We start from the raw sequence: 18,085 nt of genomic DNA, 5'->3' as shown, positions 1-18,085 counted from the left end.
ATCCCACATACCTACCACTGTAGCGTTGATACACTATACATAATCAATAAACGTTCTCAGAGCCTCACAATTCCTCGGGTCACTAGAGCAAGCCAGACTGTATTGGCACAGCCACCCCGTTTACCTTTCTCAAACACTGTTGTACTGTTTTCCGTCTACTCCCATAATCTCGCCGCCCCACGGACCCCCACAGTCCGCAGTCTCCTTATTTCCCCTTAATCTTGCTAGCAATAAACAGCCAGTGATAGCCAGTGTTATATTAGGCCCGCTCCGCCGGCTGGCGTGCAGATCTCGCCACCATAGATCCATATTAGCCCTCCTCCCCCTGTGGCTGCTGCGGCCGGGAGGTAATGTCGGGGGTTACCTGTCACGCGGCGTCAGTCACACGCCGCTGACAGACGGTCTAGCAGGGGCTGACAGACGGGTCGCGCCGAGGACAGGCCGCCGACCCGCCCGCCCCAGCAGCGGCACGCCGCAGTCCAGGCGTGCAGGCATGCGGGCGACGCGGACGTCGTGCGTGCTGCCACTCATGTACTCACAGGTTTTTTTGACAGCTGATCAGATTTCGTAGTAGGAACAAAAATATCGGGGGCCCTCGTCGAGTCGTAAACGCAGTCGTAAACGGTTTTATACGATCGATTAACATTATCGAACGCATAAATCTGTTCGGTTGTGGTTTTCGTGAAACTACTTGATAGCCGTGCAGATGCCTAGTGTGCGCTAAAAATATATGAATGATAGGTAGCTGTTAACATGTTAAATCGTTAGACAACTGCGCGTTTCTTCGTCGCCTATTGCACACTCACAAACTGTGCACTGTATGCAGTACTTTATTTTACACTAATAACTTTATTCTCTCACACGCTCACAAACAGTTCAGGAATAACGAAACGACGGCGATACGCGTCTTACCCGGTACGTATACAGCCAGTGGCTATTGCCCTCGAAGGAATGCAACGGTGACACTTAAAAGAATGCACTTAGAAACAATGAAAGCGCGTCTTACGTCGATATGCGAGCACGTGAAGCTAAACCCCATATTCTACAACATAAATAGGACATATCGAGGGAATGAAGCTGATTACTATCAAAGCCCCTGGCTCATGTACAGTAAAACTGCACCTGCGAACCTACACTTCGAACACGGGACTTGCCAGTTGCATCTGATTACGCTCTTGATTGCATATCACATGCAAACACTCAGTGCCTAAACCTTCACCGTCCATCTTGCTGGAAGTTTTAACTTTGGAAGAACATCTTGTTCTTTCAATGTTCTTTGATGTTGCTCAACACTATCAAAACTCACCCACGAATCAAATAAGAAGCTGGCATCTAACACCAAGGCAGCCGATCGCCCCACACTGAGAACTCTGATAAAGCGGCGACTGGTGCTGCCACCTGGGACGGCGCGACGCGAGCGCCACCTACTCTGAGCTGTTGACCTGCTCGGAGGTCTGGCGGGTGAGGTTGAGCTGCGACAGCGAGCGGATGACGCCCGGCTCGCAGGGGCTGAGTGTGTTGTGCGCCGCCTGGAAGCCGGGCGTGCCGGGCTCCTGGTGCTGCTCCAGCTGGCGGCGGATATAGCGCGACACCAGCCGCTGCGGGTACTCCTGCCACTCGTGCATCGTGCGCTGGTCAGTGTCCACCTGACGGCCGAGCGGAGCCGGGTCACACGGGGTCAGCTGAGGTCAGCTGAGGTCAGCGGGGGCCGACAGGGGATCAGCAGGGGTCAGGGAGTCGTCAGGGGTGGACAGAGGTAGACGGGCACCAGAAATCTGAGGAGGTTGATAGGGGTCGGCAGGGGCAGTGGTTACCGTAAAATCAAGAGGTTGTCACCGTCAGGTATCATCAGAAGTTGGCACGGATTAAATATGGCTGTCGGACGGGGTTAGTAAGATTTTTCCAGGGGCAGGCTTAGGTCAACAGAGGTCGGCCTGGACCTGTCAATAGCGATCAGTAGGGTTAAGAGGGTCAGTGCGTGAGTGATAACAGGTTAGCCGAGGTAAAAAAAAACATAAACTACATCTCAAAGCTCTGCCGTTTTCAACTTTCCAAGAGCAGGTAACATTACTTCTGACTGACGGATCTTCCAAACACAATAAAGTGCACTTAAAATGACACTTGCCTACCACGTATGTTTAGATTTAAAACGCTTCCCGTCTGCCTCACGCTCTCCGTCTGTCTAAAAACAATGTCCCTGAACGAATGTCCCTTTTTATTACTAGCTACCACGAGCAGAATGACATAAATATTGTCGTCAGTGTCTGTGTTAATGTCAGTTTAACCTTGTCAGCTTTCAGAGAATTCAAGAAAAACAAACTCACACGTTTACCTAATTCAGCGCTGACCATGAACGTAGCGGCAAAGTGACACCGCTAGGTCTTGTTTATAGAGACGTCAGCATCAGACGACTATGTAAAACCACCCCGTATCGCTACCACGGGAGCCGAGATCCCGGGGGGCCTCCGTTCGTCGTCTCCGGCCGTCGGACAGCGGACTGCCGCCCCCCCCCCCCCTCCTCCTGAGACCGTTATACCGGCGCTACCAGGGGCTGCGAGGCGCTCAGGGGCACGCCAGCAAAAATCGCACCATTTGGTGTTCCTTCACTCACTGTGCGATATCCCATGAGAATATTGCACCCTTCAGTGTTACTCTTTCATCAAATGCATAAGCATTACTGCAGCCGAGTGGATCTTTTTTAGGAAGTTCACCCTACTTACTCCCCTCGAGCTGCTCCCGTTCAGCCACCTGCTTAGCTACTTGGTCCCCTTTCAGTCATGCCTAGTCCCCCTTCCGTCAGTCCCACCTGGTCGCCCTTGAGCCACTCATACCTGGTCCCCTCGAACCGCTCATACCTCGAGCTCCTTTCAGTCATACCTGACCCCCCTTCCGTCAGTCCTACCTGGTCGCCCTTGAGCCGGTCCAGCAGAGTGACACAGACGACGGCGCCGCGGATGCCGGCGTGGTGGCACAGCGCGGCGAACATCAGCGACTCCATCTCCATGTTGATGATGCCCTCAGCGTGGATCTTCTTCAGGAAGTTCAGCTTGTCCTGCTCGGTGTAGTCGCAGAAGGCGCCGTCCAGCCGGCCCTGACCTGGGTGAGGGGACGAAAGGGATGGGGTCAGTAGGGGGTCACCCTCCACACCCGCCCCGCTGCGGTCATAAGTAAATGAATGGGGCCGGTGTCTTCGTAAGTCAGCTTTTTCTGAGCAACTGCAACAGCATTGCCGATCTTTTAACTCTTGTGTTATGTAGGACGAGCTAAGGCAACGTTGTTCAGGCTCACTACTGGGGAGTTCGTAGGTCCTTTCAAAAGGGCAATTAATGCATGAACGATTCGGGTCGTCAGTCGTCACGTTACAAGCGGCAACCAGCTGTGGATAATACCTCATCTACTAATACCTAACTCTTGCTGTGCAGGTGTGACGGCCGGCGGGGCCCTGCCGTCCCTCCCCAGGCCACTTTACACGGCACATGACACACAGGTGGTGGCTATTAATCACACACGGAGGGGCCGGCGCAGCTCCGGTCTAAGCTGGCCTGCAGTTTGTACTGGTCCTCATGTGTTTTATGCCGATTGCCGAATAAAACTTCTGCCTCGATCTTTAAACGTCGGATCCGGGATCAAGCATTTTTAGTTTATCTACCAGAACTCATAAGCAGAAATATGATAAATTGTCCCGATGCTTCTTGTTATACATATAAAAGCTTGGTGACCTGAACCTCTACTCTGTCCATCTACGCATTTATGAGTGGCCCTGCATACGGGCCAGCGTTACCCATGCCACTACTAACTATCACTACTTTCCCAACACTTCAGTCACGACATTTTTGTTGCAACATTTACCGCTTAACAGCTTGCATCATGCAGTCCGATATCCGTTTCAACATTTCCGTCCCACTACTTCCTCCTCAACATTTACAGTCTCATCATTACCGTCCCAAAATAGGTCCGTTCCGCTTAGTTCATGGTAATAATGAGCAGCGTACCGTTTCACTGTTTCCATCAAACTACTAAATACGAAATGGTGTACCCGTGTATTATTTACCGTCATACTATCATGCATCGCGACATTAGTGAGTCCTAATGGGCCAATATTAGCATCTCATGACTTTTGGAATATAACTACTCCAAATATTATCGCTCCATCATTACCCTCTACACATAATTTCGTTGTTGCCTGGACTATTGCTAGTCAACATTATTGTCCCAATACATATAATCGACGCTGTTCATATTTTTGCTCCCCTTTTACAACCGAAATTCACCGTCATATATTAGCGCTCCATTACAGCCGTCCCCACTCGGCAGCCAGTCCCCAGGAACCTGTGGCAGAGGACTGACCTTCGTAGAAGTCTGTGGTGCACATGGTGCGGCCGATGTAGGTGTCCCACTTGTCGTCCGGCATGTGCAGCGCCTTCAGGTCCTCGGCTAGCTGCCTGTCCAGCACGGCCGGTCGGCGCAGCAGCTTACCCAGTACAGGCTGAAAGGTAGCACAGCAAAACAGACGTTATAACAAGTACACCAGACGTCACAGCAGCTCCCTACATCAGGCTGACGGACAACACACCATAGCTGACGTTATAGTATCTACGTCAGGCGGCCAGCAGCTTCCCCAGTACCGGCTGACGGGCAATACACCAAGGCAGAGTGTTACATCAGATATCATAGAACACCACACATGAGTCACACATCACACCAGGCATCACACCAGGCGAAACACGGACGTAACGTCATATGCGTCCCGTATGCCAATGGCCCTTCCCAGTATCGGATGACGAATATAAAAGCACATCGATGTCGCACTCGCATCATAAGACATATACCTAACATGGGTCACGCATTTCAACAGCATTCCCAGCACTGCCCCCCCCCCCCCCCTCCGCCCTCAAACATGAATTCCATCAATTCCATTATTTGTTTTCCATCACGCTGCCGTCCTCTGCAAAAAGCACCGTTCCAACCCCCTGTCGTATAAATTTGGAGGAGCAGTCAACTAGTCAGGGCGACAGCCCTCTCCCCTCAGCCGCTCGCGCCACCTCCCGGAAGAGCACGCCCCTCTTACTCTGTGTATTTACCCCGGACGCAATGGGACCTCCAAGCGCGGCATTTACCAGCTGCTCAGATATACAAGCATCACTCATCACATTCCAGGAAACGGTCCGCGGGACACGCCCGTAACGTAGTTACTCCCGAGGGGTAGTGCGCATTTAGGTCAGTTCTGGCCGGTGGAGGCACGGGTAATTTTCCCAAACGGGCTTCATCACTGGACTTTCACAACCAGCCGTCCCAGAAAGGTCGCAGAATTAAAGTTAGGCCAAAATTTGATCGATGACCGCCGGGCGCTTTTCAATGTTCAATGTTCATATATGAAACCCCTTCCAGTTCCTAAAACACCGAACGGTGTAAAGACAGAGCACAGACAGCTGCAGTGACAGTTAGACGGTCCTACTGCACTTGCAACTTCATAGCGCTTAGAGTAGCAGTAGGCAATAGGCACATTCCTCAGCATTATTTTACCCGGACGAGTAATATAATCCTGCTCGTCTGGACCTAGATTGCGCCGTACCGCCTCTAGCGAGCTGTAACTGTTACTGGGCCAGCTGGGAAGGACATGTCCTGAAGGATACCCTGAACACCCGCCGGGTCACTATAGGGGCATTCCACGTCAAATCAAACACCGAAATCCGTCATCCCCTTTGATTTTTCTGAAAATTTGTAGGCAGACTGCGCATGGTTCAAAACTGAGTTACGTATAATATTTTCGAAATTTGATAACGTATCGCCGAGATATAGGTCATCGAATATAGCCAAAAATGCCACACATCATTTTTTTAAATGCTTATAACTCTGGTTCCTTTTCTGGTATCAAAATGATATTAACAGGGTCTTGTAGGCAATTGATAAGGCTTTGATTTTTAATTATAAAATTAAATTGAAGTGACCTTGAAATGCATTTGACCTTGAATTAAAACAGAAAAATTTAAATAGCAAAAAACACGCCACCTTCGATTTGGGTAATTTTTACATATTATGTCCGTCACAATGTTCTAAACCATCTGTGAAAAAATTGGAGTGGGCCATTCATAACTTTCGCGGCAAACCGTTTTCATGCATCAACATCACGCAACCGCGCGTGACCTTGAAAGACAGAGTCAAGACATGCTTGCTTGTGTACACTTTCTGAAATGAATGATTGCTGATTAGTGATATCCCAAACTTTGCGAGAATGGAAATGCATAGTCATCGTAGTCAAGCATTCACGTTCCATTGTAAAAGTGTCTCAGGCAAACGGTATTTTGCGGTGAATTTTGAGCCGTGTGGAAATGCATCATGAAATAAATTCCACGAAAACATTATCACGCAACGATATCTTCACGTCTTTTGATCTTCACTATACGAACGAACATACATTTTTGAGTATGTATGGGGAATTTCTAGTTAATCCGATAATAAATATGGCAGTTAGAGTCCTGCTAAGAGTAGCATGTCGCCGGCTGAGGCGGGATCGGCCGACGCGGAAAACGCAGCAATCACAATTTTGTGTTTACACGTTCATATTTCAATTGTTTACCATCCTATTTTCAGAATTCTTTCACCATAAGATTGCCTGTACATTTCTTAGTCTTCTCACAAAATTTGACGCGAATCGAACGTAATCAGCGGTAAGGAGCGCGATGTAAAGACGGAACCGTTCCGTTCCGTCCCGGCACAGTCTACAATTCAGGCGGCGCGTAGCGGTCGGCGCCGGCTGCCGAGTCGCCGCGGCGACGCGGCGACAGGATGTTCACTTTACACCGCTATTACTAGACCAGTTGTGAACCGATTTTCTTCTTGCTTGCACGATGAGATGTGCAATTCAATTTTGGACAGGTAGCTATAATTAATTTCGCATCAATATTATGAGATATTGACGAAAAACAGGAGGGGTGGGGCGAAATTCACTCTTCCCCCTCCACTGCGCGTGCTAACATACGTTTGCATATCTGCCATTTTCTTCAAAACTTATGAATGGCCCACTCTAATTTTTTCACAGGTTGTTAAGAATATGGTAGGCAATAAAATATATGAAAATGAGCCAAATCGAAGGTGGCGTGTTTTTTGCTATTTCAATTTTTGTGCTTAAGAACAGAGTTAAGCAAATTTCAAGGTCATATATTTAAGTCGATGCAATTCTAAACAAATGCTTAAGAAATTACCTAAACAGTAAGGTTTATTTCATTCAAATCAAACAAGTACAACCAAAGTTATGGTCGTTCAAAAATATAAAGATGCAACATTTTGTAAAAATTTGATGCCCTATATTTAGAAGACCTGTGGTCAGAATGTGCAAAAAACATCAATGTAATGTCCGGGGCGACACAGGAACTCGCTCACAAATTTATAATGAAATCGCTGATGGTAAGGTGCAAAACAGCCGATTTTTGTTCGATTTGACGTGGAATGCCCCTATAGCCGTTACTGTAATGAGGTAATGGCCACGGGCCCGGGGCGGAAGGCGCCGCGCCGGGCCGGGCCGAGGTCGGGTCTGATGGCCGCTCCACACCACCACCGAGCCGGCCAGGCGGCTGGGAGGCAATTTTACTCTACAGCGAGGACCAGAGATGACCCTGCCCCCCCCCCCCTTCTCTCTGGCCGTCAGTGGAGGGCGGAAACGGCGGAAGTGGCCCGAGCGTCGCAGAGGGCACGGACACGTGGGTGGGTGGAATTTTACCAGCCTCTTGCGTCTCCTACGCCTCCGCCACCTCTGACTAACGTGATAACTGCTGAATGGCCAGCCTTTGGCGGAACTTTGTATAGTTTTTGTTTCCTATAGGTTGGAAAAATAGCACAAATCATAAAGAATCACATCATTTTTAGGGTCAGCTATGTAGTTGATGTTCAGTAAGATATATTTAAAGATAGTAATTATAATAAAAAATAAACGCTAAACCCAGCTGCATAACGTGTTCATAACGTTTATTTCCCGATTTCAGGACGGACAATAAAGGTGTCAGATTCGGTATAGCTTAAAAGTACCAACTCATGCATTATTACGAGCGAGCGAGCGCAGCGAGCGAAGCGAGTCTTTTCAATATAACGGAAAAATCACAGTATGAGCGGCCCGGCCCGGCCCGGCCCGGCCTGTAACGCTTTTGAGAGGCTTATATCTCAGCAACCGCTGGACCGATTGGCCTGCGGTCTTTTTTGCTGGGTAGACCCATCCCTTCTACCCCGTAATTGACTACTTTTGATACATCTCAGTGACCGTCGTGGCACGTGCCACGTGAAAAGTCAGGGGTGTTCAAGCAGTTTTGCAAAAGTAGTGATTTTGAGAGGTTCATATCTCAGCAGCGGCTTGAGCGATTGTCTTGCGGTAATTTGTATAGGGTAGCTGCATCCCTTCTGCCAAAGGTCGGATACTCTTGATGTATGTGAGTGACCCCCACTGCACGTGCAAAATACAAAAAGAAGAGGTACCAAATTTGTTCCCATTTCAGTAACTCGGTAATTACTGGGGCGATTTCGCTGAAACTTGGCATACAGGTAGGCACCTACCAGGCAATGCATTCCCATGTGTTGCAGTTAGGGTGCTACTGCACGTGCGCACGTGCAGGGGGCGTTTCCAGATCTCGAGAACGGCTGGGCCGATTGCGCTCAAATTTGGTACACGGTTGGGGACCGGTTAGTAGGGTGCCGTGCAAAAGTCATTTTGGACCCCGCTTGCACGTGCGCACGTGCAGGATGTCGCTTCCAGATCTCAGGAACAGCTGGGCCGATTGCGTTCAAATTTGGCACACCGCTAGCGACCGGTTAGAAGGGTGCTTTGCACAAGCCCGTTAGAAGTACCCTCTCGCCCTTCCGCACGTGCAGGGCTCACTATCTCGCTCGCTCGTTCTTCGCCCAAAAGGCGTTTTACTGGTGTTATATAAGAAACATGTCTATGATTGTATTCGTGACTCACCAGCTCCAGGTAGGGGTTCATCATGCCGTCGACGGCGCTCTCGCTGATGACCAGGTTGCCGCCGGGGATGCCGATGCCGCCGCACGTGCCCAGGCGGAAAAACGTCGGGTCCTTCACCTTGGCGTGGTACATCAGCTTGATCATCTCGTGCAGCAGGATCCCCACGCTGGGAATACCCATGCCGTGCTGCCGATAGATAATTGGAACGTCACAGATATTGTGGCACCAAAGCTGAAAGCAAACAATCGGGCATAAAAGATGCTATGGTAATAGGTACCTTACTTTGAGCATGACAGATTTTAATGCTTGAATGACCGAAAATAGATCAATGTGCAATGAGCATGCCAGGAGCAAGATGACAATAAAGGAAGAAGTGCTGACTGTAAAGAAGGAAAATGGGGAGATGACAACTAGCATGAATGAAACCTGTGAGGTGATGAATCGACGATTTCAGCAGGTTTTCAAGAAATCAGAGGGGACAGAACCACCAACATTGGAGACAGTTCTGGATGACAAGCTGGAGCAGTGTATCATTGACCCAGTGGAGGTAAGGGCTTTACTGCTTAAACAAAAGACACCATCAGCACCTGGCCCAGATGGAGTACACCCCATTGTGCTCAAGGAATGTGCCACTAGCCTTGCAGTGCCACTGTCCATCATCTTCTCTCGCTCAATTGAGTCAGGTCGCTTGCCTAAGGACTGGAAGAGGGCAAATGTAACACCCATCTTCAAAAAGGGGAACCGATCTGATCCACTGAACTACCGACCTGTTAGTTTGACCTCAGTGCCCTGTAAGATCATGGAGAAGCTGATTAGGCAGAAGATTGTTAACCATCTTGAGACAAACGACCTGCTTAGCCAACAGCAGCATGGTTTTCGGTCAAACAAATCATGCCTGACTCAAATGTTTGAGTACCTTTATGATGTTGAGAATGCTATTGATGAGGGGGAATGCGTGGATACCCTGTACCTTGACTGCCGCAAGGCATTTGACACTGTCCCACACCAGCACCTCATTGCTAAGGTACGGAGAATGGGCTTGGACGGACAAATTCTGCACTGGATAACAGACTTCTTGATTGGACGTGAGCAGAGGGTGGCAGTGCAAGGTTGCCACTCAGGATGGAGAGAGGTTTGGAGTGGAGTGCCACAGGGTAGTGTCCTGGGCCCAACCCTATTTCTGATCTACATTGACGATCTCCTGGAGGGCCTCCAGTCACCTGGAAAACTTTTTGCAGATGATGCCAAAGTTTACCGAAGGATAAGAAGCCCTGATGACCAGATTGTCCTCCAGGAAGATATTGACAGGCTGCAACAGTGGACCAAGAAATGGCTGCTTACCTTCAATGAAGACAAATGCAAGGTGATGCATTTCGGGACAAAAAATCCACTGTACACCTACTCAATGGGGGACACCACTCTTACCTCAACCATTAAAGAAAAGGACCTGGGAATCACAATAACGCCAGACCTCAAAGTATCAGAGCAGGTGACGAGAGCGGCAGCTGCAGCGAACTCCATGCTGGGAAGAGTGAAGAGGACATTCACCTTCATGGACAAGGAAATGTTCCTGCCAATTTACAGAACACTGATACGCCCTCACATGGAATATGCCATCCAAGCTTGGTCCCCGTTTCTCCAAAAGGATGTCAGCAGGTTGGAGAGGATCCAAAGGAGAGCGACAAAACTTGTACCTGAACTCGCCAATCTCCCTTACCAAGATCGTTTAGACCAACTGAAACTGACATCACTGGCAGATCGAAGGGTTAGAGGGGACATGATTGAAGTCTACAAGCTGATCCATGGACATGACAAGGTGAATGCTGGAGAAGAGTTTTTGAAACTAGAGACCAGTACAAACAGGGAAAGGACACGAGGACATGCTCTCAGACTGCAAAAGCCAAGGCATCGGCTGCACAGACGCAATCAATTTTTCTCCTCAAGAGTTGTGGACCAGTGGAACCAACTTCCTGAACATGTGGTACTGAGTCCAAGCATCAACGCATTCAAGAACAGATATGACCGTCATATGACACTGAGAAGAGGCAGCATCCTATGAGCACCCGCTCCCTATGCCTCTTTCATATCTACTATGGTGAGCATCTACTATGGTGAGCATTATGCAATATGATGCAGTACCTATGCATTATGCATGTACTGGTGGCGCAGTACCACGCGCCGGAGTCGGCAGACGTTCGATACAGAGGTCGGTCTGAGAGTCGGGGGCGGGGGGGGGGGCGGCCGATCGGTGCAGTAGTCAGCTCACTATCAGTCCGAGAGCCGGGGAATGGGGGGGGGGGGGGGGGGAATGGGCAGCCGGCCGGCCGGAAGGAACACGACACAGATAGCACACAAGGGCCTGGAGTGTCATATTGTTAGCAGACACGAGTTACGCCTAGCTCAGATGCATCATACACGGAGGAAAATAGAGCTGACGATCCTTTTGTCGATCCTAATAGCATATGACACCAGTATAACGCCTTTGGGGGCGATTAACGGAGCGAGCGAGAGGGTGGGCCTTGCACGTGCGAAATTGCGAGGGGGTACCTCCAACTGACTTGTGCACGGCACCCTACTAACCGGTCTCTAGCGATGTGCCAAATTTGGGCACAATTGGCCCAGCCGTTCTCGAGATCTGGAAGCGGCACCCTGCACGTGCGCACGTGCAAAATGGGTCCCAACTGAATTGTGCACGGCACCCTACTAACTGGTCCCTAACTGTGTACCAAATTTGAGCGCAATCGGTCGAGCCGTTCTCGAGATCTGGAAACGACCCCTGCACGTGCGCACGTGCAGCAGCACCCCAACTGTGGCACATGGATATGCAGTGCCTAGTGGGTGCCTACCTACATGCCAACTTTCAGCGCAATCGGCCAAGTAGTAACCGAGATATTGCAACAATTACAAAACGGACACCTCTTCGTTTTGCACGTGGCACGTGCATAAGGGGTCACCCACATGCATCAGGAATAGTCCAATACTTGGAAGAAGGAATGAAGCTACCCTACAAAAATTACCGCGTGTAAATCGGTCAAGTGGTTGCTGAGATATAAGCCTCCCAAAAGCGTGACCACGGCCGGCCGCTCATACTCAGAAATTTCCGTTTCTAAGGAAAGACTACGCTCGCTTCGCTCGCTCCGTAATAATAACCTATCTAGTGCTTGGAATATACTTCAAAAAGCATATACTAAAAAACTAAGAATTTTTCCTACCGAATTTATGGATTATGACAAAACGGGCAAACGGATAACTAATGTTCTTCGCCTAGAGATAACCACTACTCAGTCTTGACAGTTAACATGAGCTTACATCAACTTCGGGGAAGCTTGATATGTTCATGGTAGACAAAACAACGATCGAGCCGCCAATCTTTTTCTTCATAGAAAAGAGTGGTGTGGTGGCTTATCTGGTGTAAAACAATTTGCTAAAAGCCCTCTGGCTGCTCTGACGTGTTTACACGGTCTGTCAGTGAGTCACAATCGATGACGCTGGCGCTACAGCTGACGTCACTTTTGGCACAGATCGGCTCGGCTTTTGGCACAGGCGACACCGCACCGGGTAGAAGTCGCCTGTCGCCACCAGCTGCACGTGACCAGGGAGACTACTGCTAGGCAGGCGTTTTAGTAGCCCCGCGGGAACACTGAGCTGAGCCGTCTTAAACACGACAGGGAAATATGAGCCTCGGTAGTCTGAGACATGAATATGGATTCAGCTCGGCAACCCGGAACAAACAGGCTCCCTCCGGCTACCCAGAACACAGCCATGAAGCCGCTTCAGTAGACTCAGCAGACAGCCACGCCCCACACAGCCGTCTGAGCACCGTGCAGAAAGGGAACGTAAAGCTGTCTCAGCACCCCGACAGACAAACACGAAACTGCCTTCACAGCTCGGAAGCCGAGTATGTAGGTTGGAATCGTGTGAGCTAGATTCACGATGTGTCAGCCATTCCACTGGCCTTTCTTCGTGACGAATCAATGCAGTGAATGCCAGCGCTCGGGAGGGGCGGTTAACACTGAGATAGCAGTTCCCTTACCGACAAGAACGATGGATGTTGCATCAGTCAGTACCGGCGGAACACCTTCAATTAAGGGGGGGGGGGGGGGGGCACTGCCGACTTTTGGTCCCATTTTTTCCATGCAACGCCCATAGGGCTAATGTTAAAATACCTAAATCAAAGTGGAGCACGGTGCCCCTGTGCCCTCCCCGTTCCGCCGCCTATGGCATCAGTATTCAGTACCGTCCCCCGTTACTGGGCAGTCCAGGCGCCAAATAAGTGCTATTTTCTATTTCTCTTTGTAGTGCCTAGGTACTCAAAACCTGTCAACTATACGTCAGACATCTTATGACATTTCCAGACAGAAAGCGAGCTTGTTTCAGCTTTCGGTATCAAGCGACGTGAACCAGTGGCGGATCCAGGGGGGGGGGGGCAAAATGGGCATTTGCCCCCCCCCCCAAACGGCATAATTTTAACATTACGCCTATGGACGATGCTTGGAAAGAATCGATAAATTGTTATGGTTTGCCCCCCCCCCCCAAAAAAAACTCTGAGCTGGATCCGCCTCTGACGTGAACCAATCATGCAGATCTGAAGAGTGAAGACGTCAGCTCGGCGGGGTGAGCTGACGGACCCGCTACTCACGCTGACGGAGAGCACGGGGCCGACTTTGTACATGCTGTAGCGGTAGGAGAGCTGCGAGATGTCGCTCAGCTGCGCGCCCGTCGGCAGCTCGTACCCGATCTCGTCCATCAGGAAGCGGGCAAACTGCTCCATGCGGCGCGGCGTGCCGCCCATACACACGTACTGCCGGCGGAACATAACACAGTCAGATAAACCAATACAGACGTACTGTCGGCGGAATATACACACACAGTGAGATGAACCCATACACACGTACTGCCGGCAGGGCACACACACAGTCAGATAAACTCATACACACGTACTGCCGGCGGAACATACATACACGGTCAGATAAGCCCATACGCACGTACTGCCGGCGAACATACACACACTGTCAGATAAACCCATAGTCATACACTCGTACTGCCGGCGGAACATACACACACAGTCAGATAAACCCATACACACGTACTGCCGGCGGAACATACATACAGTCAGATAAACCCATACACACGTACTGACGGCGGAACATACACTACACACACAGTCAGATAAACCCATACACACGTACTGCCGGCAGGGCACACACACAGTCAGATAAACTCATACACACGTACTGCCGGCGGAACATACATACACGGTCAGATAAGCCCATACGCACGTACTGCCGGCGAACATACACACACTGTCAGATAAACCCATAGTCATACACTCGTACTGCCGGCGGAACATATGTACACACACAGTCAGATAAGCCCATACACACGTAAAGCCGGCAGAGCACACACGCAGTCAGATAAACTCATACACACGTACTGCCGGCGGAACATACACACACAGTCAGATAAACCCATACACACGTACTGCCGGCGGAACATACACACACAGTCAGATAAACCCATACACAAGTACTGCCGGCGGAACATACACACACAGTCAGATAAACCTATACACACGTACTGACGGCGGAACATACACACACAGTCAGATAAACCCATACACACGTACTGCTGGCAGGGCACACATACAGTCAGATAAACTCATACACACGTACTGCTGGCAGGGCACACACAGTCAGATAAACCCATACACACGTACCTACTGCCGGCGGAACACACACACACACTGTCAGATAAACCCACAAACACGTACCTACTGCCGGCGGAACATACACACACAGTCAGATAAACCCATACACACGTACTGCCGGCGGAACATACACACACAGTCAGATAAACCTATACACACGTACTGACGGCGGAACATACACACACAGTCAGATAAACCCATACACACGTACTGCTGGCAGGGCACACATACAGTCAGATAAACTCATACACACGTACTGCTGGCAGGGCACACACAGTCAGATAAACCCATACACACGTACCTACTGCCGGCGGAACACACACACACACTGTCAGATAAACCCACAAACACGTACCTACTGCCGGCGGAACATACACACACAGTCAGATAAACCCATACACACGTTCTGCTGGCAGAGCACACACACACTGTCAGATAAACCCACAAACACGTACTGCCGGCAGGGCACACACACAGTCAGATAAGCTCATACACACGTACTGCCGGCGAAACACACACAGTCATATAAACCCACAAACACGTACCTACTGCCAGCGGAACACACACACAGTCAGATAAACCCATACACACGTACTGCCGGCGGAACATATACACGCACAGTCAGATAAACCCATACACACGTACTGCCGGCGGAACATACACACACGGTCAGATAAACCCATACACATTACACACGTACTGCCGGCAGAGCACACACACTGTCAGATAAACCCATACACACGTACTGCCGGCGGAACATACACACACAGTCAGATAAACCCATACACACGTACTGCCGGCGGAACATACTCACACAGTCATATAAACTTATACACACGTACTGTCGGCGGAGCATACACATGCAGTCAGATAAACCTATACACACGTACTGACGGCGGAACATATACACACACAGTCAGACAAACAACACGGAAAGGTGGCCGAGTGGCCAGTCCAGCTGATGCACTGGACGAGTCGGCAAGTGTTAATGGTGGCATTACTTAGTACTTACGTACATACCTCTTTTTTATCTATTCTCGGTAAACGCACATTTAAAGGGACCCTCCCACCTTCAAAAAAGTTAATGAACTGGCATAAAAGTGATGTAGCGTGAATCACAAAGAGCGAAAATGAGCATCTACCAAATTTTACCGGAAAATATTCACCCGTTTTCGAGATATAAGACTTTTATTTTTGTTTACTTTTTGGGAACTCCGCTGTTTCTATGACGTCACGTAAAGGTTTTCTTTACGTCGGCATTTGGAAGCAATAGTTTGGTATCAAAGTGCGACAAATATTGCGCGAATGATGCGTTTATCTTATCAAGGTCAATATATGATGGCCAATAAAGGATTCCAGGACAATTCTTCTAATGACATTTCTTCGTATCGCAATTTTTCGTCTGCAAATCTTCGTCAGGGCATTTATTCGTATCGCATTACTTTGTCTCGCATCAGGGTATATGAAAATCGGCTCGCATTTCTTCTTCAACGCAAATACCTATATGCAAAAGCAAGCATTGAGGGACAAATAAATGCACCGACGAAGATTTGTAGACGAAGAAATGCGGACGAAAAATTGTGCTACGAAGAAATGTCATGCGAGGATTCGTTCGGGTACCATGACATTTATGTGATTTCGAAGTCAAGGTTCACAGCTGATCTGCTAAATCAAGCCAAGAATCCAAACTATCAAAAAACCATAAATATTTGTTTGTCTGTCACAGAGGTCTCAAGCAATATAAGGTTGACATATGTTGAATCAAAAATCTACTGCCACAACTCACATCTCCTGCCTTAGTTTATCATTGTTGTTTTAACTTTCTTTCAAGAGAAACAGAAGCCAGTATATGATATCACTTCAGATGATTGTTTCAAGATCTGAGTTCAAATGGAAATAAAAGCAAGATCAAGATGAAACAGGGATTATTGCTGTTAAAGTAGTTTGGCCATGATACAACAAGCACATAAATCATTAGCCAAATCAAATACTGGTTGGTTTGTCAAGATGTTTGTTGTCTGTCGTCTGTCGAGCTGCTATGAACACTGAACGCTGTCACTCTTACTTTAAAGATAGTAGTTTAAGTTGAATGGTAGTGAGCTGTAATTAGACAAAGCAGCTATTCAGTGCTCACATCAAGCCAGGCTAGGAAATGGCATCAACTGTGGTGGGAGGAAGCAGGTTCGGCAGCCCTATGTTGTAAACTTCTGTTGTATCTTGTGTTTGATCAACTGATGTTTTCTGCTCTGTTTTGTGCAGTGATAGTAGCAGGTAACTGCATTGTTAGCGCTGCTAGCACAGCATTACAACTTACAACGTTTGAGAAGCTGAGCTTTGGAAATTCCGAACGAAAAACGAAGAAAACGAACGGAAACGATCAAGCTTCCCATCGAATTGAAATACCGAATTCGTACGAAGGATCGAACATAAACTGAATATGTCATTGAACGGTTTTCAAAACGTTTTCAACTCTGGAAATATCACCGAGAAATGGTCACGTGAATGAGAGTTCAGATAATTCAAAATTTGTTTCATGTTTTTATTTGCTTTTACTTGTTCGATAGATGGTCGTTTTTTGAATTGATTTGACTTTGTTTTAGTTCATGTTACCCGTCTAGGCGACTTCTGTTACTATTAAAACCAGTATCCAAATATATTGCGTTTTCATTTCAGATGTTCTTTTTGTTATTGTTGGCCTACGGCGGTAACAGTTTTAATACGTAACATTGTACAGATAACAGTTCAGTAACCTTCGTTTATCGAGATACCTTAACCATGGAACATTTGTGCCTGGCCGATCGTGCTAAATTAGACCAGAAGATCATGGAAGCCCTTTCAGAAATTCTTGAAAATTCAGACGTACTTTGTGATGAAGTTTTGCCTGGCGACAGTGCATCACAAACGTCATCGAAATACCACTGTAGCACTCCCGTATCTCAATCTGGGAAGAAATTGTGCTCGTCTGTCATCGAAGAAGCTAGAACAGCAGGTCTGGAAGCAAGATTAGAGTTGACAAAAAAAAGAAATGCATTGTAAAAGCAGATAAGTGAACGGGAAATGGAACTGTCAGAATTAAATCTTGAGATGCAAATTCAACAATCCAAAGCTGAACAGGCAGTCTTTACAAAATATGAAAGTAGCCCCAAACCATTGTTAACGAAACGAAAATGCGAAACAAGCGACGTAACCGACCAGAGCGAGCCGGCTGTTTCGAATCCTAAGCCCCATACGAAAGTACCCCAGATGAATGATCCCTGCGAAGTGTTCAGACGGATGCATCTACCAAAACTGAATATGGACACTTTCGATGGTGATGTAATGAAATATGGAAGTTTTTTGAGACAGTTTGAAAGCAACATAGCGTCGAAGACTGATGTTGATGATGAAAATTGTACTACTTGGAGCAACTTACCACTGGGAAGCCAAATGAC

General features: G+C 48.4%; 1 protein-coding gene across 5 annotated transcripts in view; it reads right to left on the bottom strand.

The window, feature by feature from the left end:
- Positions 1–817: 817 nt before the first annotated feature.
- Positions 818–18,085, bottom strand: part of LOC122366280 (uridine phosphorylase 1-like) — a 56,702-nt gene continuing 39,434 nt past the window's right edge. For all 5 annotated transcript variants that reach the window (XM_043338347.1, XM_043338348.1, XM_043338345.1 and 2 more), the window contains exons 3-7: positions 13,587–13,748; positions 8,948–9,133; positions 4,348–4,486; positions 2,903–3,096; positions 818–1,646 (exon numbers count right to left, since the gene is read on the bottom strand). In XM_043338347.1, the coding sequence (XP_043194282.1) occupies positions 1,425–1,646; positions 2,903–3,096; positions 4,348–4,486; positions 8,948–9,133; positions 13,587–13,748 (903 nt within the window). In that variant the 3' untranslated portion in view covers positions 818–1,424. The remainder of the gene's footprint in view (positions 1,647–2,902; positions 3,097–4,347; positions 4,487–8,947; positions 9,134–13,586; positions 13,749–18,085) is intronic.

This window comes from Amphibalanus amphitrite, unplaced genomic scaffold (genome assembly GCF_019059575.1).
Source record: "Amphibalanus amphitrite isolate SeventyFive unplaced genomic scaffold, NRLGWU_Aamphi_draft 000794F_arrow, whole genome shotgun sequence".
Classification (NCBI taxonomy): Eukaryota; Metazoa; Arthropoda; class Thecostraca; order Balanomorpha; family Balanidae; genus Amphibalanus; species Amphibalanus amphitrite.
This window is presented reverse-complemented; position numbering and strand designations above follow the sequence as displayed.